We start from the raw sequence: 25,693 nt of genomic DNA on the forward strand, positions 1-25,693 counted from the left end.
TATATATGTATATATATATATATATATATATATATATAATAACATAAATATATATATATATAGCTAGAATTCACTGAAAGTCAAGTATTTCTATTATATATAAATATATATATATATATGTATTAGAGATGCGCGGATAGGAAATTATTTCATCCGCAACCACATCACAAAAGTCGTCAACCATCCGCCATCCACCCGAACCAACATTTAATCAAAACCGCACCCGCCCGCCATCCGCCCGTTGTTATATATCTAATATAGACGATGCAAGGCATCAGTGAGGTTATAAAGCTTTTGCCTGTGAAAGAAAGGAGACTGATCCAATGCAGCAGAGACATTCAATGCGTGCCACGCTGTCACGGCCCAGACGCACACCATGCGCAATCATCTGGGAGCCGCGCCGAGCGCACCTCCAAGCACACTCGCGCCACTCAAACTGCTGCAGGCAGCTGCGTTCTATCTTGTTTTAACATCCTGTGGCACTCTTCTGGGATCACGGCGGACGAAACTGCTCATGCTCAGGGTGTTTGTGGAGGTTCGGGGTTTTGCACAAATGTGATGCACCATGTCAGATGTCCCGGTTTTGTGACTGTCGTAGACATAAACAGCGTCGCAGCTCTTGCAAATCACGTAGCCAGCATTACTATCATCCTGATTTACAACCTCATAAAAACGAGTCCACGCTGAACATTTCTGGCCTTTTTTTCCCCTGGTCTTTAGTATTCCCTTTTTTAGTTTGTCGCGTACCACGTTTGCTGCCGGCGTTGCCATCTTTTTTTTTTTTCTTCTTCTGTTGTGGCATATGCTGCAGGTGCCTGCTCGTTTTTCGTATGTGGGTAACAACATTTAACTATGTATATATATTTCCGAATTGGTTTAACTGCCACCCGCCTGAATCTATTTAAAATCTAATTTTTTTTAAATTTCAACCGCCCGACCCGACCCGCGGATAAAATCTAATTTTTTTTATTTCAACTGCCCGACCCGCGGATAATCCGCGGACTCCGCGGTTGTGTCCGCAAACCGCGCATCTCTAATATGTATATATGTTTTACTATGACATACACAATGGAACTGTAATGTCCCAAAATGTCCAGCAGAGGGAGACAGACCCTCATCTGCCTGAAATGACTTGAACACGTTGTATCGAATTCGACAATTCTATTCAAAATATGGACATTACTTTAACTTTTTTTAACATGTCTGACATGTTCTTAACTTGTTAAAGGCAACTTACAGCATCGCTTTGTGTAGGATGGCGACAGAGATGATTACAGAGGACGGCAACATGTACGAGTCGATTTCAGACCAATACCGGAAGTCAAACAAAAGGAAGTTATTGAGCGGAAGTGACATCATCCAACTGCTGTTTATAGAATACAAGTAAAAACATACACCATACAAACATAAACCATGCAAAAGTATTATTAAGTAATTAAGTAAAGAATATTAACAACTGACTTCACGACAACACACGTACAGAAACTCCCAAGAGTACAGCGACAGGCAAATGTGACAAGTCCAAAGACGTCCTAGTTAGTCCAGTGACCACAGCGCCCTCTGCCGGATTTCACATGCACCTCGTGATTGGCTCTAATGACGTCACTCTGAGCCTTTTTTGACTGAGCGCAGTGTTTTGGTGCAATGCTTGTTTTAAACACGAGACCTGCACCTACGAACGTCTTATCATCACACCGGGGCTCTAATGACGTATGACGGAGCTCTAATGACCTGCGTCAGGACGCCTAAAATGAAACTTCAAGTTCAACTTCGCCAAGAAAGTCAACTTACTAGTTAGTCACATGCTTGAAAATGAGTCGTTCATAGTTGCCAGCGTGACTTTGGTATCTTTGTTGTTGTCTTTGCCTTGCACCGTGACTGACACTACCACAGGTGAAATATAACTTTATCATTACCTTGCACCGTGACTGACACTACCACAGGTGAAATATAACTTTATCATTACCTTGCACCGTGACTGACACTACCACAGGTGAAATATAACTTTATCATTACCTTGCACCGTGACTGACACTACCACAGGTGAAATATAACTTGATCATTACCTTGCACCGTGACTGACACTACCACAGGTGAAATATAACTTGATCATTACCTTGCACCGTGACTGACACTACCACAGGTGAAATATAACTTTATCATTACCTTGCACCGTGACTGACACTACCACAGGTGAAATATAACTTTATCATTACCTTGCACCGTGACTGACACTACCACAGGTGAAATATAACTTGATCATTATCTTGCATCATGATTGACGCTACCACAGGTGAAATATAACTTTATCATTACCTTGCACCGTGACTGACACTACCACAGGTGAAATATAACTTGATCATTACCTTGCACCGTGACTGACACTACCACAGGTGAAATATAACTTTATCATTACCTTGCACCGTGACTGACACTACCACAGGTGAAATATAACTTTATCATTACCTTGCACCGTGACTGACACTACCACAGGTGAAATATAACTTGATCATTACCTTGCACCGTGACTGACACTACCACAGGTGAAATATAACTTGATCATTACCTTGCACCGTGACTGACACTACCACAGGTGAAATATAACTTTATCATTACCTTGCACCGTGACTGACACTACCACAGGTGAAATATAACTTTATCATTACCTTGCACCGTGACTGACACTACCACAGGTGAAATATAACTTGATCATTATCTTGCATCATGATTGACGCTACCACAGGTGAAATATAACTTTATCATTACCTTGCACCGTGACTGACACTACCACAGGTGAAATATAACTTGATCATTATCTTGCACCATGATTGACGCTACCACAGGCGAAATATAACTTTATCATTACCTTGCACCGTGACTGACACTACCACAGGTGAAATATAACTTTATCATTACCTTGCACCGTGACTGACACTGCCACAGGTGAAATATAACTTTTATCATTACCTTACACCTTGACTGACTGACACAGGTGAAATATAAAAACCCCAGTTTCCATATGAGTTGGGAAATTGTATTAGATGTAAATATAAACGGAATACAATGATTTGCAAATCCTTTTCAACCCATATTCAGTTGAATATGCTACAAAGACAGGCCCGGCCCTAACCAATCTGGCGCCCTAGGCAAGATTTTAGGTGGCGCCCCCCCACATCGGCAGTGAAGTGTATATACTCACAAGAACCCGAATAGCTTTGTCTTTGACCTTTTTTTTTTTACTTACAACTATACCTAATATATAAAGGGGTGGAAAAGTGACTATTACCTGCAGGGCAAACATTAGCTAACCAGAAGGCAATAACAATGTAAACAAAAAACACCTGCTTAAAAGATCTAATACAAATGTCCCTGAGGAATGTAAGGTGGGAGTACTGTAATTACCTAACGTTACATTATTATTTTCCATAACAATTTAGCCCCCTCCACAATATTAACCCGACGTTAAAACAGAACTCGCTCTTTATTGATTAGCAATTGCCGAATCATGTAACATTAGCTTAATGCTAAAAAGCCAGGTTACTATCACATTCTGTAACAGACAAATAATTTCATGTAGGCTAACGTTACCTACCTGCTACCTCTGTCTTTTCTCGTTTCTCCTCCTCTTCGTTTCTCTTTTTTCTTCCCTGGGCACCTGACAGTTTTGGCCGTTTTGACATCTTGTGTTGATTTTTTGATGTGGTGACGTCCAAAAAGAGTCATGATACGGGAAGGGAGGGGGCGCACCGTGCGGGGGGTGGAGGGAGGCGTAATGTTGTAACAAATAATATTTCTATTAAATAGGCTTTACTTTGTATTTTAATTAACGTGGGATTATTTTTTGTATTTAGAAATAATAGTAACAACTTTTTATTATTATTATTTTTTTCTCCAACATTTGTGGCACTGGCGTGGCGCCCCCTGATGGACGGCGCCCTTAGCATTTGCCTATACGGCCTATGCCACGGGCCGGCCCTGTACAAAGACAACATATTTGATGTTCAAACTGATAACAATTTTTTTTTTTTTTCAAATAATCATTAACTTTAGAATTTGATGCCAGCAACACGTGGCAAAGAAGTTGGGAAAGGTGGCAATAAGTACTGATAAAGTTGAGGAATGCTCATCAAACACTTATTTGGAACATCCCACAGGTGTGCAGGCTAATTGGGAACAGGTGGGTGCCATGATTGGGTATAAAAACAGCTTCCCAAAAAAATGCTCAGTCTTTCACAAGAAAGGATGGGGCGAGGGTGACCACTTTGTCAACAAATGCGTGAGCAAATTGTTGAACAGTTTAAGAACAACGTTTCTCAGAGTGCAATTGCAAGAAATGTAGGGATTTCAACATCTACGGTCCATAATATCATCAAAAGGTTCAGAGAATCTGGAGAAATCACTCCATGTAAGCAGCATGGCCGGAAACCAACATTGAATGACCGTGACCTTCGATCCTTCAGACGGCACTGTATCAAAAACCGACGTCAATCTCTAAAGGATATCACCACATGGGCTCAGGAACATTTCAGAAAACCACTGTCACTAAATACAGTTGGTCGCTACATCTATAAGTGCATGTTAAAACTCTCCTATGCAAGGCGAAAACCGTTTATCAACAACACCCAGAAATGCCGTCGGCTTCGCTGGGCCCGAGATCATCTAAGATGGACTGATGCAAAGTGGAAAAGTGTTCTGTGGTCTGACGAGTCCACATTTCAAATTGTTTTTGGAAATATTCGACATCGTGTCATCTGGACCAAAGGGGAAGCGAACCATCCAGACTGTTAATCGACGCAAAGTTCAAAAGCCAGCATCTGTGATGGTATGGGGGTGCATTAGTGCCCAAGGCATGGGTAACTTACACATCTGTGAAGGCACCATTAATGCTGAAAGGTACAACATATGCTGCCATCTAAGCGCCGTCTTTTTCATGGACGCCCCTGCTTATTTCAGCAAGACAATGCCAAGCCACATTCAGCACGTGTTACAACAGCGTGGCTTCGTAAAAAAAAAGAGTGCGGGTACTTTCCTGCCCCGCCTGCAGTCCAGACCTGTCACCCATCGTAAATGTGTGGCGCATTATGAAGCGTAAAATACGACAGCGGAGACCCGGGGGTCTGTTGAACGACTGAAGCTCTACATAAAACAAGAATGGGAAAGAATTCCACTTTCAAAGCTTCAACAATTAGTTTCCTCAGTTCCCAATCGTTTATTGAGTGTTGTTAAAAAAAAGTGATGTAACACAGTGGTGAACATGCCCTTTCCCAACTACCTTGGCATGTGTTGCAGCCATGAAATTCTAAGTTAATTATTATTTGCAAAAAAAAAAAAAAAGTTTATGAGTTTGAACATCAAATATGTTGTCTTTGTAGTCCATTCAACTGAATATGGGTTGAAAAGGATTTGCAAATCATTGTATTCCGTTTATATTTACATCTAACACAATTTCCCAACTCATATGGAAACAGGGTTTGTATTTCTATCATTGACACAATACATGAGCAGCTCTTGACCAATGAGTTGATTATTTCTCAGTTTGCAGTGGAAGTCCGCCTGCAGAGCAGCACTCTGGGGACAGTTTGCAGTACTTGGGTAGACAAATGATGAGGTACCACAACTCTTCTCACAGCGGAATGTTGATGTGGTTTGTTGTTGAGTGACTTGTCTCCAGTAGATAACGACTTGTCTCCAGTAGATAATGCCGGCTGAGAAGCCCAAAGCTGCGGGGTCAAGCGCCTCCCGACTGTTCGCTCTGCCTTCGCTGACAGGTAAATACCATGAATTGATTAACGTGTTGAGTGACTTGTCTCTTGAAAAACGTATGCATGTGTTACCATTTAGTGGTCAATTGTACGGAATAAGTACTGTCCTGTGCAGTGACGTGCAGTCACTAGAGGCAGGTGAGGCGGGGCCTCACCTGCCATCATGGAAAGAAAAAAAATGTAAAAAGAAAAAAATATATATTAAATTGTTAAATGTATCCAGTGATTATACTATAAAGTTATTTTCCATTTAACTTCACCAGTTTTAGATAATTTTTATTCAAAATCGCTGAATTTTCACATTTGCCGTTCAAATACTGAGAAGAGACGGTGCGGTGAACAGCAGCCAGTTGAGGCACGTCACTCAGTGCCTCAACATGGATTGCGGACTCGGCTAACTGCTGGCCTGCTGTGCAGTGAGACCGTATTGCTATATGAACTATATTATACATTTCCATAGTTTAGTTAGCTGAGGTATATAATGTACAGTGTATTTTGTCAACAACTGTATGTGTGTAACGTATTTCTTGTGCTGAGCGATCATAAAACGGCTGCAAAAGACGCACTGGCTGAGGCTCGCCTCCTGCACCCCCGCCGTAGAATTGTTATATCAACTAAAGCCCACACTTAAACTTTCCACGTGCAACATTGAATCTATTTAAAAAAGTTATTTCATAAGAAGCCAAAAAGTGCAAAAACAATAATGTTCGTGTTGGAGGAGTTGTGAATGACTGCAGGGCCACAACATTAGGTACACCTGCAGACTGCAGGTGTACCTAATTCACAACTCCTCCAACACGAACATTATTGTTTTTGCACTTTTTGGCTTCTTATTAAATAACTTTTGTAACCTATTTGTATGGGCTTTTCTCTTTGTGATGTTAAGTTCCTGTTATGCGCTGTTATACAGTATATGCCTTGAGCTCTTATTTTGAAGGCGCTAAGAGCGGAATTTTGACACGTTGGAGTGGAGCGGAAGTTTTTGAAAGAAGGTAAATAAAGTGGTCCTCGTGTAAACTGGAGCCTCCGTGTTTGTTATTTTGTAGTTTCATACAGTATAGGCGACATTTATAAACCCTCGGTTACACTTTTTTAAATAGATTCAATCTTGCACGTGGAAAGTTGAAGTGAGGGCTTTAGTTGATATAACACACCCGTCAGGGGGTTCATTAATCCAGCACAACAGCGGCGCATTTATAAGTAAAGGTAAGACCATAATAACGTTTTTTTTATTAAATGTGCTTTTTTGTGTGCTACAGTTTGTATGTGTAAAGTTAAAGTTAAGTTAAAGTACCAATGATTGTCACACACACACTAAGTGTGGTGAAATGTGTCCTCTGCATTTGACCCATCCCCTTGATCACCCCCTGGGAGGTGAGGGGAGCAGTGGGCAGCAGCGGCGCCGCGCCTGGGAATAATTTTTGGTGATTTAACCCCCAATTCCAACCCTTGATGCTGAGTGCCAAGCAGGGAAGAATGCTGGTATGAGCTTTTAAACATAACCCGTTAACTGCTGCCAATCAAATGGTGAATAAGATACTCTTTAGGGTTCATATGTTTGTAAATCTGACTGTGATGAAGTCAGTGCCTCACCAGCCATCAACCTCACCGCACGTCACTGGTACTGTGCAATCTACTAATAAAAGTTTCAATCAATCAATCACTCAATTAGTGGCTTAGCGGTGATTTTGCAAAGTTAGTCTTTCATATTGTTGCGGAGTTGATGCCTGAATTCACGGCAGCCTTTTCAGAAAGTTGCGACAAAGTTGCGAAGTTTGCCGTCACGGCTGGTGACACCTTCAATGTTGGCTTTTGTGTTAGTGCCTGTCCGGTGCTTTTATTTTGGCGGCTTTTCCGGTTTCCCGCCGGCTGCTTCACTTTTCCCCTCACCTGTTTTCTGTTGGTATCCTTCTTCTACCTTGTTGTTGATGATGTCATCTGTTGACTGGTGACTACAGACTAGTGATGGGTCCGGCAACACCGATGCATCGGCGCATGCGTCGAGCTCATAGAGCGAAACCCTGTGTCGGTGCGCGTACCGCTTTTAGAAAGTCACGTGACCGATCATGAGCTGTTTTGGTCACGTGACCGATACGCCAACTGTGTCGCACTGACGCCTCCTCTGTGCCCTGTGAGCGGGTCTTTTCTACAGCCCGAGAAATAATTACTAAGAAGAGAAATCGTCTAAAATGTAATACGTCGGAAAAACTTTTTTTTTTTTTTATAAAAATGTGTAAAAAAATAAAATTAAAAAAATTCCCAGTCCACAATCATCCACAACACGTTCTCTTAGATTTCCATGTTATGATACATGTTCACATTATTTATTGACTGTATCTAAAAAAGATACAAATATATTTTTATTTAAATGAAGATATGAAATAATCCTAAATGAAATACAACGACTTGGTTTATATTATTGTATATACTAGGGCAGGGGTCACCAACGCGGTGCCCGCGGTCACCAGGTAGCCCATAAGGACCAGATCAGTCGCCCGCTGGCCTGTTCTAAAAATAGCTCAAAGAGCAGTACTTACCAGTGAGCTGCCTCTATTTTTTAAATGTTATTTATTTACTAGCAAGCTGGTCTCGCTTTGCTCGACATTTTTAATTCTAAAAGAGACAAAACTCAAATAGAATTTGAAAATCCAAGAAAATATTTTAAAGACTTGGTCTTCACTTGGAATAAGCGGTAGATAATGGATGGATGGATGGATGGGTCTTCACTTGTTTAAATACATTTATTTATTTTTTACTTTGCTTCTTATTACTTTTAGAAATACAAATTTAGAGAAAAAATACAACCTTAAAAATGATTTTAGGATTTTTAAACAAATATACCTTTTTACCTTTTAAATTTCTTCCTCTTCTTTCCTGACAATTTAAATCAATGTTCAAGTAATTTTTTTTTTTTTATTATTGTAAAGAATAATAAATATTTTAGCTTCTGTTTTTTCGACAAAGAATATGTGTGAAATATTTCAAAAATTCAAAACAATTATTCTGGCAAATCTAGAAAATCTGTAGAATCAAATTTAAATCTTATTTCAAAGTATATTGAATTTCTTTTAAAATTTTTGTTCTGGAAAATCTAGAAGAAATACTCATTTGTCTTTGTTAGAAATATAGCTTGGTCCAATTTGTTAAATATTCTAACAAAGTGCAGATTGGATTTTAACCAATTTAAAAACATGTCATCAAAATTCTAAAATGTATCTTAATCAGGAAAAATTACTAATGATGTTCCATAAATTCTTTTTTTAATTTTTTCAAAAAGATTCAAATAAGCTAGTTTTTCTCTTCTTTTTGTCGGTTGAATTTTGAATTTTAAAGAGTCGAAATTGAAGATAAACTATGTTTCAAAATTTTATTTTAAATTTTTTCGTGTTTTCTCCTCTTTTAAACCGTTCAATTAAGTGTTTTTTTCATCATTTATTCTCTACAAAAAACCTTCCGTAAAAGGAAAAAAAAAATGTACGACGGAATGACAGACAGAAATATCCATTTTTTATATATATATACATTTATTTATTTAGCTATTCTTGTTTAAATCACACTTACGTGTAACTTACAAATGACAATATATTTATTTATTTAAGTGTGTATCAAACTGGTAGCCCTTCGCATTAATCAGTACCCAAGAAGTAGTTTTTGGTTTCAAAAAGGTTGGTGACCCCTGTACTAGAGCATAAAATCAGTGTCAGTTGAGTCGGTCCATAGGTTGCCTGTAGGGATTTTTAATGTCCAGCAGATGTCAGTATTTAGTGACACAGTATCGACACAGTATCAATACAGTTTTGCAATGTGTCGAAACGCTTCATGACGCCTCATCAACCCATCACTACTACAGACCATCCTTTTCATCTTACGCTCCTACTATGTCTGCTCCACATTTCCTGTGAGTGTTTTGTGTCTTTTATAGTCCAGCCCAGGGGTCGGCAACCTGTGGCTCTTTAGCGCCGCCCATACTTGCCAACCCTAACGAATTTTCCGGGAGACTCCCGAATTTCAGTGCCTCTCCCGAAAATCTCCCGGGACAACCATTCTCCCGAATTTCTCCCGATTTCCAGCCGGACTTAAGGCACGCCGCCTCCAGGTCCGTGCGGACTTGAGTGAGGACAGCCTGTCGTCACGTCCGCTTTTCCTCCATATAAACAGCGTGCCGGCCCAGTCACGTTATAACATCTACGGCTTTTGGAGAGTGCACAACTGCACACACAACAGGAAGGAGGCAAAGCAGAAGAACGAAGAAGAGGCAGTCATGGCGACGACGAGTGACAGAGAATAGAACGAGGATGGACAATTCAACCCTAAACTCACTCCTTTCCTGCAAATTAAATTTCACACATGCTGCCCATACCTATGCTCCTTCAAAGGCTGTGCTACTGGCTTCAAAGCATTGCACTTTCAAATACAACAATGAGTAGAGGAGTGTTATGTGTACATAAATGAACACTGAAATTCAAGTATTTATTTTATTTATGTATATATATATATATATATATATATATATATATATATATATATATATATATATATATATATATATATATATATATATATATATATATATATAGTTGATGTAGATGATCATATTGTTGATGTAGATGATCACGTTGTTGATGTAGATGATCACATTGTTGATGTAGATGATCCTATAGTTGATGTAGATGATCATATTGTTGATGTAGATGATCATATTGTTGATGTAGATGATCATATAGTTGATGTAGATGATCATATTGTTGATGTAGATGATCATATTGTTGATGTAGATGATCATATAGTTGATGTAGATGATCACATTGTTGATGTAGATGATCACATTGTTGATGTAGATCATATTGTTGATGTAGATGACCATATTGTTGATGTAGATGATCATATAGTTGATATAGATGATCATATTGTTGATGTAGATGATCACGTTGTTGATGTAGATGATCATATTGTTGATGTAGATGATCACATTGTTGATGTAGATGATCACATTGTTGATGTAGATGATCACATTGTTGATGTAGATGATCATATAGTTGATGTAGATGATCACATTGTTGATGTAGATGATCACATTGTTGATGTAGATGATCACATTGTTGATGTAGATCATATTGTTGATGTAGATGACCATATTGTTGATGTAGATGATCATATAGTTGATATAGATGATCATATTGTTGATGTAGATGATCACGTTGTTGATGTAGATGATCACATTGTTGATGTAGATGATCATATTGTTGATGTAGATGATCACATTGTTGATGTAGATGATCACATTGTTGATGTAGATGATCACATTGTTGATGTAGATGATCATATAGTTGATGTAGATGATCACATTGTTGATGTAGATGATCACATTGTTGATGTAGATCATATTGTTGATGTAGATGACCATATTGTTGATGTAGATGATCATATAGTTGATATAGATGATCATATTGTTGATGTAGATGATCATATAGTTGATGTAGATGATCACATTGTTGATGTAGATGATCACATTGTTGATGTAGATCATATTGTTGATGTAGATGACCATATTGTTGATGTAGATGATCATATAGTTGATATAGATGATCATATTGTTGATGTAGATGATCACGTTGTTGATGTAGATGATCACATTGTTGATGTAGATGATCATATTGTTGATGTAGATGATCACATTGTTGATGTAGATGATCACATTGTTGATGTAGATGATCACATTGTTGATGTAGATGATCATATAGTTGATGTAGATGATCACATTGTTGATGTAGATGATCACATTGTTGATGTAGATCATATTGTTGATGTAGATGACCATATTGTTGATGTAGATGATCATATAGTTGATATAGATGATCATATTGTTGATGTAGATGATCACGTTGTTGATGTAGATGATCATATTGTTGATGTAGATGATCACATTGTTGATGTAGATTACGTAGATGACCATATTGTTGATGTAGATGATCACATTGTTGATGTAGATGATCACATTGTTGATGTAGATGACCATATTGTTGATCATCTATTGTGGATGTAGATGATCACATTGTTGATGTAGATGATCACATTGTTGATGTAGATGATCATATTGTTGATGTAGATGATCACACAATAATTTTTTTATTTTTATTTTTTTTATTTTTTTTAAATAATTAAATAAACATAAAAAACACAAGATACACTTACAATTAGTGCACCAACCCAAAAAACACACTCATTCACACAAAAGGGTTGTTTCTTTCTGTTATTAATATTTCTGGTTCCTACATTATATATCAATATAGATCACTACAGTCTGCAGGGATACAGTCCGTAAGCAAGCATTATTGTATTTTTTTATGACAAAAAATAGAAAAAAAAAAAAAGAAAAAAAATACCATATTCGGGAGATTTGGGGGCAGGGTTAGGTGGGAGTAGTATATTTATAGCTAGAATTCACTGAAATTCAAGTATTTCTTATATATATATATATATATATATATATATATATATATATATATATATATATATATATATATATATAAGAAATACTTGAATTTCAGTGAATATATATATATATATATATATATATATATATATATATATATATATATATATATATATATATATATATATATATATACGTATTTTATTATATATATATATATATATATATATACACATATATATCTATATATACTGTATATATCTATATATATATATATACAATATTATTATCTACATCAACAATGTGATCATCTACATCAACAATGTGATCATCTACATCAACAATGTGATCATCTACATCAACTATATGATCATCTACATCAACAATATGATCATCTACATCAACAATATGATCATCTACATCAACTATATGATCATCTACATCAACTATATGATCATCTACATCAACAATGTGATCATCTACATCTACATTAGGGCTGCGAATTTTAGATTTTTTCCCACACCCCTAATATATATATATATATATATATATATATATATTAGGGGTGTGGGAAAAAATCGATTCGAATTCAAATCGCCATTCTCACGTTGTACGATTCAGTATCGATTCCATCCATCCATCCATTTCCAACCACTTATTCCCTTCGGGGTCGCGGGGGGCGCTGGAGCCTATCTCAGCTACAATCGGGCGGAAGGCGGGGTACACCCTGGACAAGTCGCCACCTCATCGCAGGGCCAACACAGATAGACAGACAAGATTCACACTCACATTCACACACTAGGGCCAATTTAGTGTTGCCAATCAACCTATCCCCAGGTGCATGTCTTTGGAGGTGGGAGGAAGCCGGAGTACCCGGAGGGAACCCACGCAGTCACGGGGAGAACATGCAAACTCCACACAGAAAGATCCCGAGCCCGGGATTGAACCCAGGACTACTCAGGACCTTTGTATTGTGAGGCAGACGCACTAACCCTTCTTCCACCGTGCTGCCCAGTATAGATTCTCATTTTACAAAAATCGATTTAATTTTTTTAATTTTAATTTTTTTTAAATTTATTTTTATTTTTATTAATCAATCCAACAAAACAATACACAACAATACCATAACAATTGAACCCGACCCAGCAACACTCAGAACTGCAATAAACAGCAATGGAGAGGAGACACAAACACGACACAGAACAAACCAAAAGTAGTGAAACCAAAATGAATATTATCAACAATAGTATCAATATTAGTTACAATTTCAACATAGCAGTGATTAAAAATCCCTCATTGACATTATCATTGGACATTTATAAAAAAAAAAAAAAAAAGAACAATAGTGTCACAGTGGCTTACACTTGCATCACATCTCATAAGATTGACAACACACTGTGTCCAATATTTTCAAAAAGATAAAATAAGTCATATTTTTGGTTCATTTAATAGTTAAAACAAATTTACATTATTGCAATCAGTTGATAAAACATTGTCCTTTACAATTATAAAAGCTTTTTACAAAAATCTACTACTCTGCTTGCATGTCAGCAGCCTGGGGTAGATCCTGCTGAAATCCTATGTATTGAATGAATAGAGAATCCTTTTGAATCGGGAAAATGTCGTTTTTGAATCGAGAATCGCGTAGAATCGAAAAAAATAGATTTTCAATCGAATCGTGACCCCCAAGAATCGATATTGAATCGAATCGTGGGACACCCAAAGATTCGCAGCCCTAATATATATATATATATATATCAGTGACGTGCGGTGAGGTTGATGACTGGTGAGGCACTGACTTCATCACAGTCAGATTTACAAACATATGAACCCTAAAGAGTATCTTATTCACCATTTGATTGGCAGCAGTTAACGGGTTATGTTTAAAAGCTCATACCAGCATTCTTCCCTGCTTGGCACTCAGCATCAAGGGTTGGAATTGGGGGTTAAATCACCAAAAATTATTCCCAGGCGCGGCGCCGCTGCTGCCCACTGCTCCCCTCACCTCCCAGGGGGTGAACAAGGGGATGGGTCAAATGCAGAGGACAAATTTCATTACAGCTAGTGTGTGTGTGACAATCATTGGTACTTTAACTTAACTTTAACTTTACACATACAAACTGTAGCACACAAAAAAGCACATTTAATTAAAAAAAAACGTTATTATAGTCTTATTTTTACTTATAAAATAAGTCCATGAGCCGCTGTTGTGCTGGATTAATGTACGCCCTGACGAGAGTGTTATATCAACTAAAGCCCTCACTTAAACTTTCCACGTGCAAGATTGAATCTATTTAAAAAAGTGTAACCGAGGGTTTATAAATGTCGCCTATACTGTATGAAACTACAAAATAACAAACACGGAGGCTCCAGTTTACACGAGGACCACTTTATTTACCTTCTTTCAAAAATCTCCGCTCCACTGTGTCATCACTTCCGCTCTTAGCGCCTTCAAAATAAGAGCTCAAGGCATATACTGTATAACAGCGCATAACAGGAACTTAACATCACAAAGAGGAAAGCCCATGAAAATAGGTTACAAAAGTTATTTAATAAGAAGCCAAAAAGTGCAAAAACAATAATGTTCGTGTTGGAGGAGTTGTGAATTAGGTACACCTGCAGTCTGCAGGTGTACCTAATGTTGTGGCCCTGCAGTCATTCACAACTCCTCCAACACAAACATTATTGTTTTTGCACTTTTTGGCTTCTTATGAAATAACTTTTTTAAATAGATTCAATCTTGCACGTGGAAAGTTTAAGTGTGGGCTTTAGTTGATATAACACTCCCGTCAGGGCTCGCCGTGCATTCTACGGCGGGGGTGCAGGAGGCGAGCCTCAGCCAGTGCGTCTTTTGCAGCCGTTTTGTGATCGCTCAGCACAAGAAATACTTTACACACATACAGTTGTTGACAAAATACACTGTACATTATATACCTCAGCTAACTAAACTATGGAAATGTATAATATAATTCATATAGCAATACGGTCTCACTGCACAGCAGGCCAGCAGTTAGCCGAGTCCGCAATCCATGGTGAGGCACTGAGTGACGTGCCTCAACTGGCTGCTGATCACCGCACCGTCTCTTCTCAGTATTTGAACGGCAAATGTGAAAATTCAGCGATTTTGAATAAAAATAATCTAAAACTGGTGAAGTTAAATGGAAAATAACTTTATAGTATAATCACTGGATACATATAACAATTTAATTTTTTTTTTCTTTTTACATTTTTTTTCTTTCCATGATGGCAGGTGATATATATATATATATATATATATATATGTATATATATATATATATATATATATGTATGTACTACCTACTACAGTTTCGCTCTTTTAATTTGAGAATCGATATTACAGCATAAACATCTGGTATCGATATTTCAGTATGGATTTGCACATCACTGCTCTTATTCCTTTATTGACATTTGACATATGCTTCATGGCGCACAATAGGGCCCCACACAATAGGGCCCCACACAATAGGGCCCCACACGGATTGCCCTTCTCCAACGATGCTTTGCTATATTGAATCAAACTGTCGATTTGTCCAAGTAAATCAAGCTCTTCTCTCAAAGTAAGGTCTGTTATCTGCGATGTAATGTCTCCTTTTCTCCAACTTTCACCCAGGATTTAAGAACCATGATCCCACCAAGTCCAAAGCACCGAGCTACACGTTGAGCGGCCGCTGCCCCAGAACCAAACAACACGTCTCCCCCGGACCGGCGCACTTTGTCCCTTCCAACATCACCAAAAACGGGCGAGACGGAACTCCGGCATTTTCATTCGGCAGACGACGAAAGGAGCCGGCCCGCGCCGTCATCCCTGCACCCAGTGAGCCAAAAAACCTCCCAAATAGATTTAGCGTGAAGGGTTTTTCAATCAATGACATCATGGTTTTTGCTTTTCCAGACTGTTACAGCCTGGAGAACGCGGAGAAGTACACTCATCGCTCTTCTCCTGCGTACACTTTAGCTACCAGGAGGAAGCAACATGCAAACAGCAACCAAGCTGGACCCGGTACCAATGTTGACCGTACTTTATTATCATACTTGCCAACCTTGAGACCTCCGATTTCGGGAGGTGGGGGGTCGGGGGTCGGGGTGGGACGGGGGCGTGGTTGGGGGCGTGGCTAAAAGGGGAGAAGTATATTTACAGCTAGAATTCACCAAGTCAAGTATTTCATATATATATATATATATATATATATATTTATATATATATATATATATATATATATATATATATATATATATATATATATATATATATATATAAGAAATACTTGACATTCAGTGAATTCTAGCTATATATATATATATATATATATATATATATATATATATATATATATATATACAGTATATATATATTTATTTTATTATATATATATTTTATTATATATATATATATATATATATATATATATATATATATATATATATATATATATATATATATATATAAAATAAATACTTGAATTTCAGTGTTCATTTATTTACACATATACACACACACAACACTCATCTACTCATTGTTGAGTTAAAGGTTGAATTGTCCATCCTTGTTCTATTCTCTGTCACTATTTTTCGAACCATGCTGAACACCCTCTCTGATGATGCATTGCTGTGTGGCACGCACAAAAGTGCTTTCATCAAATGCACTAGATGGCAGTATTGTCCTGTTTAAGAGTGTCACAACATTGCTGTTTACGGCAGACGAACTGCTTTACGGTATACAAAAAAGTGACTGCTGTTGTTGTGTGTTGTTGCCACGCTGGGAGGACGTTAATGAAACTGCCTAACAATAAACCCACATAAGAAGCCAATAACTCGCCCTCCATCATTCTATAGTTACAACGTGATTGGGCAGGCATGCTGTTTATATTGTGGAGGACCTGAGTCCGCCTGAATTTCGGGAGATTTTCGGGAGAAAATTTGTCCCGGGAGGTTTTCGGGAGAGGCGCTGAATTTCGGGAGTCTCCCGGGAAATCCGGGAGGGTTGGCAAGTATGTTATTATCCATGTGAAGGGGCACAAACAATATCTCGGATTTCTGCAGGTCCAGCTTCCAACATGCTGCCGCCTGTCATGGGACCTAAAACCGTCAACATCGCTGCAGGGCCCGCACACACCATCCTCGGCCGCAGTAAAGTCGGGAACTTTTTTAACGACTTGTCAAAGGTAGATTTCCTTCAGTAAAAAAAAACACTCTGATTTCTACAAAAGCCAAAAGCAGAGAGGTTGTCACGTTGTGTAATTGGCAAATAATCATGAACTTAGAATTTAATGGCAGCAAAACATTGCAAAAAAGTTGTCACCGGGGCATTTTTACCACTGTGTTACATGGCCTTTCCTTTTAACAACACTCAGTAAACCTTTAGGAACTGAAGAGACACATTTCTTCCCATCTCGTCAGACCACAGAACACTTCCATTTTGCATCAGTCCATCTTAGATGAGCTCGGGTCCGGCGAAGCGTTTCCGGGTGTTGTTGATAAATGGCTTTGGCTTTGCATAGTAGAGTTTTAACTTGCACTTACAGATGTATCGACCGACTATAGTTACTGACAGTGGTTTTCTGAAGTGTTCCTGAGCCCATGTGGTGATATCCTTCACACACTGATGTCCCTTTTTGATGCCTGTGGTATCCAAGGTGCGTAATATCATGGCTTACGTGCAGTGATTTCTCCAGATTCTCTGAACCTTTTGATGATATTACGGAGCGTAGATGGTGAAATCTCTAAATTCCTTGCAATAGCTGGTTAAGAAATGTTCTTAAACTAATTTTGCTAAGGCATTTGTTGACAAAGTGGTGACCCTCGCCCCGTCCTTGTTTGTGAATGACTGAGCATTTCATGGAAGCTGCTTTTATACCCAATCATGCTGACTTTTACACTTTGTGCCTAGAACAGTCCGGATGGTTCTTTTCCTCTTCGGTCCACAGTTTCCAAAAACAATTTGAAATGTGGACTCGTCAGACCACGGAACACTTTTCCACTTTGCATCAGTCCATCTTAGATGAGCTCGGGCCCAGCGAAGCGTTTCCGGGTGTTGTTGATAAATGGCTTTGGCTTTGCATATCAGAGTTTTAACTTGCACTTACAGATGTAGCGACCAACTGTAGTTACTGACAGTGGTTTTCTGAAGTGTCCCTGAGCCCATGTGGTGATGTCCTTTACACTGATTTCACTTTTTGATGCCTGAGGGATCCAAGGTCCATAATATCATGGCTTACGTGCAGTGATTTCTCCAGATTCTCTGAACCTTTTGATGATATTATGGAGCGTAGATGGTGAAATCTCTAAATTCCTTGCAATAGCTGGTTGAGAAATGTTCTTAAAAATTTTTTGCTAAGGCATTCGTTGACAAAGTGGTGACCCTCACCCCGTCCTTGTTTGTGAATGACTGAGCATTTCATGGAAGCTGCTTTTATACCCAATCATACTGACTTTTACACTTTGTGCCTAGAACAGTCCAGGTGGCTCTTTTCCTCTTTGGTCCACAGTTTATAAAAACAATTTGAAATGTGGACTCGTCAGACCACAGAACACTTTTCCACTTTACATTAGTCCATCTTAGATGAGCTCGGGCCCGACGAAGCGTTTCTGGGTGTTGTTGATAAATGGCTTTGGCTTTGCATATTAGAGTTTTAACTTGCACTTACAGATGTAGCAACCAACTGTAGTTACTGACAGTGGTTTTCTGAAGTGCTCCTGAGCCCACTTGGTGATATCCTTTACACACTGGTGTCACTTTTTGATGCCTGAGGGATCCAAGGTCCGTAATATCATGGCTTACGTGCAGTGATTTCTCCAGATTCCCTGAACCTTTTGATGATATTACAGAGCGTAGATGGTGAAATCCCTAAATTCCTTGCAATAGCTGGTTGAGAAAGTTTCTTAAACAATTTTTTGCTAAGGCATTTGTTGACAAAGTGGTGACCCTCGCCCCGTCCTTGTTTGTGAATGACTGAACATTTCATGGAAGCTGCTTTTATACCCAATCATGCTGACTTTTGCACTTTGTGCCTAGAACAGTCCGGATGGTTCTTTTCCTCTTTGGTCCACAGTTTCCAAAAACAATTTGAAATGTGGACTCGTCACACCACAGAACACTTTTCCACTTTGCATCAGTCCATCTTAGATGAGCTCGGGCCCGGCGAAGCGTTTCCGGGTGTTGTTGATAAATGGCTTTGCATAGTAGACTTTTAACTGGCACTTACAGATGTAGCGACCAACTGTAGTTACTGACAGTGGTTTTCTGAAGTGTCCCTGAGCCCATGTGGTGATGTCCTTTACACACCGATGTCCCTTTTTGATGCCGGAGGGATCCAAAGTGCGTAATATCATGGCTTACGTGCAGTGATTTCTCCAGATTCCCTGAACCTTTTGATGATATTACAGAGCATAGTTGGTGAAATCCCTAAATTCCTTGCAATAGCTGGTTGAGAAAGTTTCTTAAACAATTTTTTGCTAAGGCATTCGTTGACAAAGTGGTGACCCTCGCCCCGTCCTTGTTTGTGAATGACTGAGCATTTCATGGAAGCTGCTTTTATACCCAATCATACTGACTTTTACACTTTGTGCCTAGAACAGTCCGGATGGTTCTTTTCCTCTTTGGTCCACAGTTTCCAAAAACAATTTGAAATGTGGACTCGTCAGACCACAGAACACTTTTCCACTTTGCATCAGTCCATCTTAGATGAGCTCGGGCCCGGCGAAGCGTTTCCGGGTGTTGTTGATAAATGGCTTTGGCTTTGCATATTAGAGTTTTAACTTGCACTTACAGATGTAGTGACCAACTGTAGTTACTGACAGTGGTTTTCTGAAGTGTCCCTGAGCCCATGTGGTGATATCCTTTATACACTGATGTCACTTTTTGATGCTTGAGGGATCCAAGGTCCGTAATATCATGACTTACGTGCAGGGATTTCTCCAGATTCTCTGAACCTTTTGATATTACGGAGCGTAGATGGTGAAATCCTTAAATTCCTTGCAATAGCTGGTTGAGAAATGTTCTTAAACAATTTGCTAAGGCATTCGTTGACAAAGTGGTGACCCTCACCCCGTCCTTGTTTGTGAATGACTGAGCATTTCATGGAAGCTGCTTTTATACCCAATCATGCTGACTTTTACACTTTGTGCCTAGAACAGTCCGGATGGTTCTTTTCCGCTTTGGTCCACAGTTTCCAAAAACAATTTGAAATGTGGACTCGTCAGACCACAGAACACTTTTCCACTTTGCATCAGTCCATCTTAGATGAACTCGGGCCCGGCGAAGCGTTTCCGGGTGTTGTTGATGAATGGCTTTGGCTTTGCATAGTAGAGTTTTAACTTGCACTTACAGATGTAGCGACCAACTGTAGTTACTGACAGTGGTTTTCTGAAGTGTCCCTGAGCCCATGTGGTGATGTCCTTTACACACTGATGTCCCTTTTTGATGCCGGAGGGATCCAAAGTGTGTAATATCATGGCTTACGTGCGGTGATTTCTCCAGATTCCCTGAACCTTTTGATGATATTACGGAGCGTAGATGGTGAAATCCCTAAATTCCTTGCAATAGCTGGTTGAGAAATGTTCTTAAATTAATTTTGCTAAGGCATTTGTTGACAAAGTGGTGACCCTCGCCCCGTCCTTGTTTGTGAATGACTGAGCATTTCATGGAAGCTGCTTTTATACCCAATCATGCTGACTTTTACACTTTGTGCCTAGAACAGTCCGGATGGTTCTTTTCCTCTTTGGTCCACAGTTTCCAAAAACAATTTGAAATGTGGACTCGTCAGACCACAGAACACTTTTCCACTTTGCATCAGTCCATCTTAGATGAGCTCCGGGTGTTGTTGATAAATGGCTTTGGCTTTGCATAGTAGACTTTTAACTTGCACTTACAGATGTAGCGACCAACTGTAGTTACTGATAGTGGTTTTCTGAAGTGTCCCTGAGCCCATGTGGTGATGTCCTTTACACACTGATGTCCCTTTTTGATGCCGGAGGGATCCAAAGTGTGTAATATCATGGCTTACGTGCAGTGATTTCTCCAGATTCTCTGAACCTTTTGATGATATTACAGAGCGTAGATGGTGAAATCCCTAAATTCCTTGCAATAGCTGGTTGAGAAAGTTTCTTAAACATTTTTTGCTAAGGCATTTGTTGACAAAGTGGTGACCCTCGCCCCGTCCTTGTTTGTGAATGACTGAGCATTTCATGGAAGCTGCTTTTATACCCAATCATGCTGACTTTTACACTTTGTGCCTAGAACAGTCCGGATGGTTCTTTTCCTCTTTGGTCCACAGTTTCCAAAAACAATTTGAAATGTGGACTCGTCAGACCACAGAACACTTTTCCACTTTGCATCAGTCCATCTTAGATGAGCTCGGGCCCGGCTAAGCGTTTCTGGGTGTTGTTGATAAATGGCTTTGCATAGTAGACTTTTAACTTGCACTTACAGATGTATCGACCGACTGTAGTTACTGACAGTGGTTTTCTGAAGTGTCCCTGAGCCCATGTGGTGATGTCCTTTACACACTGATGTCCCTTTTTGATGCCGGAGGGATCCAAAGTGTGTAATATCATGGCTTACGTGCAGTGATTTCTCCAGATTCTCTTTACCCTTTGATGATATTACGGAGCGTAGATGGTGAAATCCCTGAATTCCTTGCAATAGCTGGTTGAGAAATGTTCTTAAAATTTTTTTGCTAAGGCATTTGTTGACAAAGTGGTGACCCTCGCCCCGTCCTTGTTTGCGAATGACTGAGCATTTCATGGCACCCACATGTTCCCAATTAGCCTGTTCACCTGTGGGATGTTCCAAATAAGTCTTTGATGAGCGTTCCTCAACTTTCTCACTCTTTTTCGCCACTTTTGCCAGCATTTTTGAAACACGTTGCAGGCATCAAATTCCAAATGAGTTGGAATGTGAAGTATCCTGTCTTTGCAGTCTATTCAATTGAATATAAGTTGAAAAGGATTTGCAAATCATTGTATTCTCTTTTTATTTACCATTTACACAACGTGACCACTTCACTGGTTTTGGCTTTTTTGTACATTGTGCTTTGATATCGCTTCCTTTACCTCCAGTCTCCAGGCCCTGCAGCCTATCAATCTACGGACCTCAAAACTTACCTGAGAAAATCACCAGAGTACAGCATGCCGGGCCGAAAGTTCCCACCTCAAAGTTCCACACGGACGCCAGCACCTGGAGTGTATTGTCCTGAGAAGGTCGGAAGCTGTCATTTGCACGCAGTGTATCAATGGGTAGTGACAAAAGGCCTTTTGTTTAGGTTACGTCCAATGCTTCAAAAGCTCCGGCCTTCACCTTTGGAAGATATCACTCGGAGAAAACCATCATCCCCCTTACGGCTCTGGATAAAAGTCAACAGTCGATAACAATCAGTTAACTTGAAGGGTTTTACACTGCATGTATATTGGTATAAGTCTGAATGATCCAGGTGTTCAAGTTGAAAACCACTCAGCTTTTTCAATGCATTTACAAAACAAACCTTATATGTCTTTGTTTTAGACCAGGGGTCCCCAAACTACAGCCCATGGGCCAGATACGTCCCGCCAATGTCCAAAATCCGGCCCGTGGGTCGTCCAGAGTAAAAAAAAAAAAGTATTAATTTTTTAAATTATTATTATTTTAATGTGTCCTTTCTAGCCCATCCATCGACCCGTTTTCTACCGCTTGTTACTTTCGGGGTCTCCAAGCTGCTCAGGCAAATCATGTTGTCTAAAAATGCATTTTCCCATCCATAACGTGACGTCATCGCACTCGTACATATATATATATATATATATATATATATATATATATATATATATATATATATATATATATATATATATATATATATATATATATATATATCAGTGACGTGCGGTGAAAAAAAAAAAAAGATTTTCAATCGAATCGTGACCCCAAGAATCGATATTGAATAAAATCGTGGGGCACCCAAAGATTCGCAGCCCTAATATATATATATATATATATATATATATATATATATAAATATATATATATATATATATATATATAAATATATATATATATATATATATATATATATATATATATATATATATATATATATCAGTGACGTGCGGTGAGGTTGATGGCTGGTGAGGCACTGACTTCATCACAGTCAGATTTACAAACATATGAACCCTAAAGAGTATCTTATTCACCATTTGATTGGCAGCAGTTAACGGGTTATGTTTAAAAGCTCATACCAGCATTCTTCCCTGCTTGGCACTCAGCATCAAGGGTTGGAATTGGGGGTTAAATCACCAAAAAGTATTCCCGGGCTCGGCGCCGCTGCTGCTCACTGCTCCCCTCACCTCCCAGGGGGTGATCAAGGGATGGGTGTGTGTGTGACAATCATTGGTACTTTAACTTAACTTTAACTTTACACATACAAACTGTAGCACACAAAAAAGCACATTTAATTAAAAAAACGTTATTATGGTCTTACCTTTACTTATAAGTGCGGGAACAGTGGTGTTCGTGTTGGAGGAGTTGTGAATGAATGAAATATGAAATCCGTGCTGCAGTCTGCAGGTGTACCTAATGTTGTGTCCCTGCAGTCGTTCACGGCTCCTCCGGCGCGAGCATTGTTGTTTTTGCACTTTTTGGCTTCTTGTTAAGTGACTTTTTTTGGGTGGATTCGGTCTTGCACGTGGAGGGTTTTGGGTGTGGGCTTTGGTTGGTGTGGCGCTCCCGTCGGGGGGTGCACTCTGCAGCGGGGGTGCATTAACCGGCACCAGGAGGCGGGATTACTGCGAGCCTCAGCCAGTGCGTCTTCGCAGCAGTTTTATGATTGCTCAGCACAAGAAATACGTTACACACATACAGTTGTTGACAAAATACACTGTACATTATATACCTCAGCTAACTAAACTATGGAAATGTATAATATAATTCATAAAGCAATACGGTCTCACTGCACAGCAGGCCAGCAGTTAGCCGAGTCTGCAATCCATGTTGAGGCACTGAGTGACGTGCCTCAACTGGCTGCTGTTCACCGCACCGTCTCTTCTCAGTATTTGAACGACAAATGTGAAAATTCAGCGATTTTGAATAAAAATAATCTAAAACTGGTGAAGTTAAATTGAAAATAACTTTATAGTATAATCACTGAATTACAAAGATTAAAAAATTTAAAAATGTTTTCTTTCCATGATGGCAGGTGAGGCCCTGCCATCATGGCCCCTCGATTCGAATTCAAATCGCAATTCTCACGTTGTGCGATTCAGAATCGATTCTCATTTTTTCTAAATCGATTTTTTTTTTTTTTTTTTTTTTTTTTTTAATTAATCAATCCAACAAAACAATACACAGAAATGCCATAACAATGCAATCCAATTCCACAACCAAACCCGACCCAGCAACACTCAGAACTGCAATAAACAGAGCAATTGAGAGGAGACACAAACACGACACAGAACAAACCAAAAGTAGTGCAACAAAAATGAATATTATCAACAACAGTATCAATATTAGTTACAATTTCAACATAGCAGTGACATTGACATTATCATTAGACATTTATAAAAACAAAAACAATAGTGTCACAGTGGCTTACACTTGCTTCGCATCTCATAAGCTTGACAACACACTGTGTCCAATATTTTCACAAAGATAAAATAAGTCATATTTTTGGTTCATTCAATAGTTAAAACAAATTTACATTATTGCAATCAGTTGATAAAACATTGTCCTTTACAATTATAAAAGCTTTTTACAAAAATCTACTACTCTGCTTGCATGTCAGCAGCCTGGGGTAGATCCTGCTGAAATCATATGTATTGAATGAATAGAGAATCCTTTTGAATCGGCAATCGCGTTGAATCGAAAAAAATCGATTTTGAATCGAATCGTGACCCCAAGAATCGATATTGAATCGAATCGTGGGACACCCAAAGATTCGCAGCCCTAATATGTATACATATACATGTTTAAATATGTTTATGTATACATATGCACACACATTGCTGTAGATGACACTTAACATGTTCCTACCTTTAAGACCTTTGTTTCCAATCTGTCCATCAGCTCCTATCATCTCAGGAATTCTTCGAGAACCAGGCAAAGGGTTAGGGTTAGGGTTAGGGTTAGGGTTAGGGTCTCCAGTTGGACCGTTATGTCCAAGGTCATCCCTCACTCTGTGCTGCAAACACAAATGTAGGCTGAATACAAGTGCATGAAGTGTACATTTACTTAACACATGATCATACACAACTCACCTGTCCTTTAGGGCCAGGTTCTCCAGACATACCCTGTCACAAACAAACAATCATGAGTTACTGATTTTAATGCATATATATATATATATATATATATATATATATATATATATATATATATATATATATATATATATATATATATATATATATATATATTTATATTTATATTTATATTTATATTTAATAAAACCCAATGCTGCCCCCGGTCAAAAAGTTTGGGGACCCCTGGTTTAGATTTATAACAACAATAATC

General features: G+C 38.8%; 1 protein-coding gene across 1 annotated transcript; it reads left to right on the top strand.

Annotated features, from left to right (window-relative positions):
- The first annotated feature begins 5,544 nt into the window (after positions 1–5,544).
- Positions 5,545–22,623, top strand: cimap1b (ciliary microtubule associated protein 1B). The gene is made up of 7 exons (XM_061967912.2): positions 5,545–5,608; positions 5,693–5,768; positions 15,827–16,030; positions 16,109–16,216; positions 17,257–17,378; positions 22,273–22,413; positions 22,476–22,623. The coding sequence occupies exons 2-7, from the start codon at positions 5,699–5,701 to the stop codon at positions 22,590–22,592; spliced, it is 762 nt and encodes a 253-aa protein (XP_061823896.1). The 5' UTR covers positions 5,545–5,608; positions 5,693–5,698; the 3' UTR covers positions 22,593–22,623.
- Positions 22,624–25,693: the final 3,070 nt, after the last annotated feature.

Source organism: Nerophis lumbriciformis, linkage group LG08 (genome assembly GCF_033978685.3).
Source record: "Nerophis lumbriciformis linkage group LG08, RoL_Nlum_v2.1, whole genome shotgun sequence".
In the NCBI taxonomy this organism is placed as follows: domain Eukaryota; kingdom Metazoa; phylum Chordata; class Actinopteri; order Syngnathiformes; family Syngnathidae; genus Nerophis; species Nerophis lumbriciformis.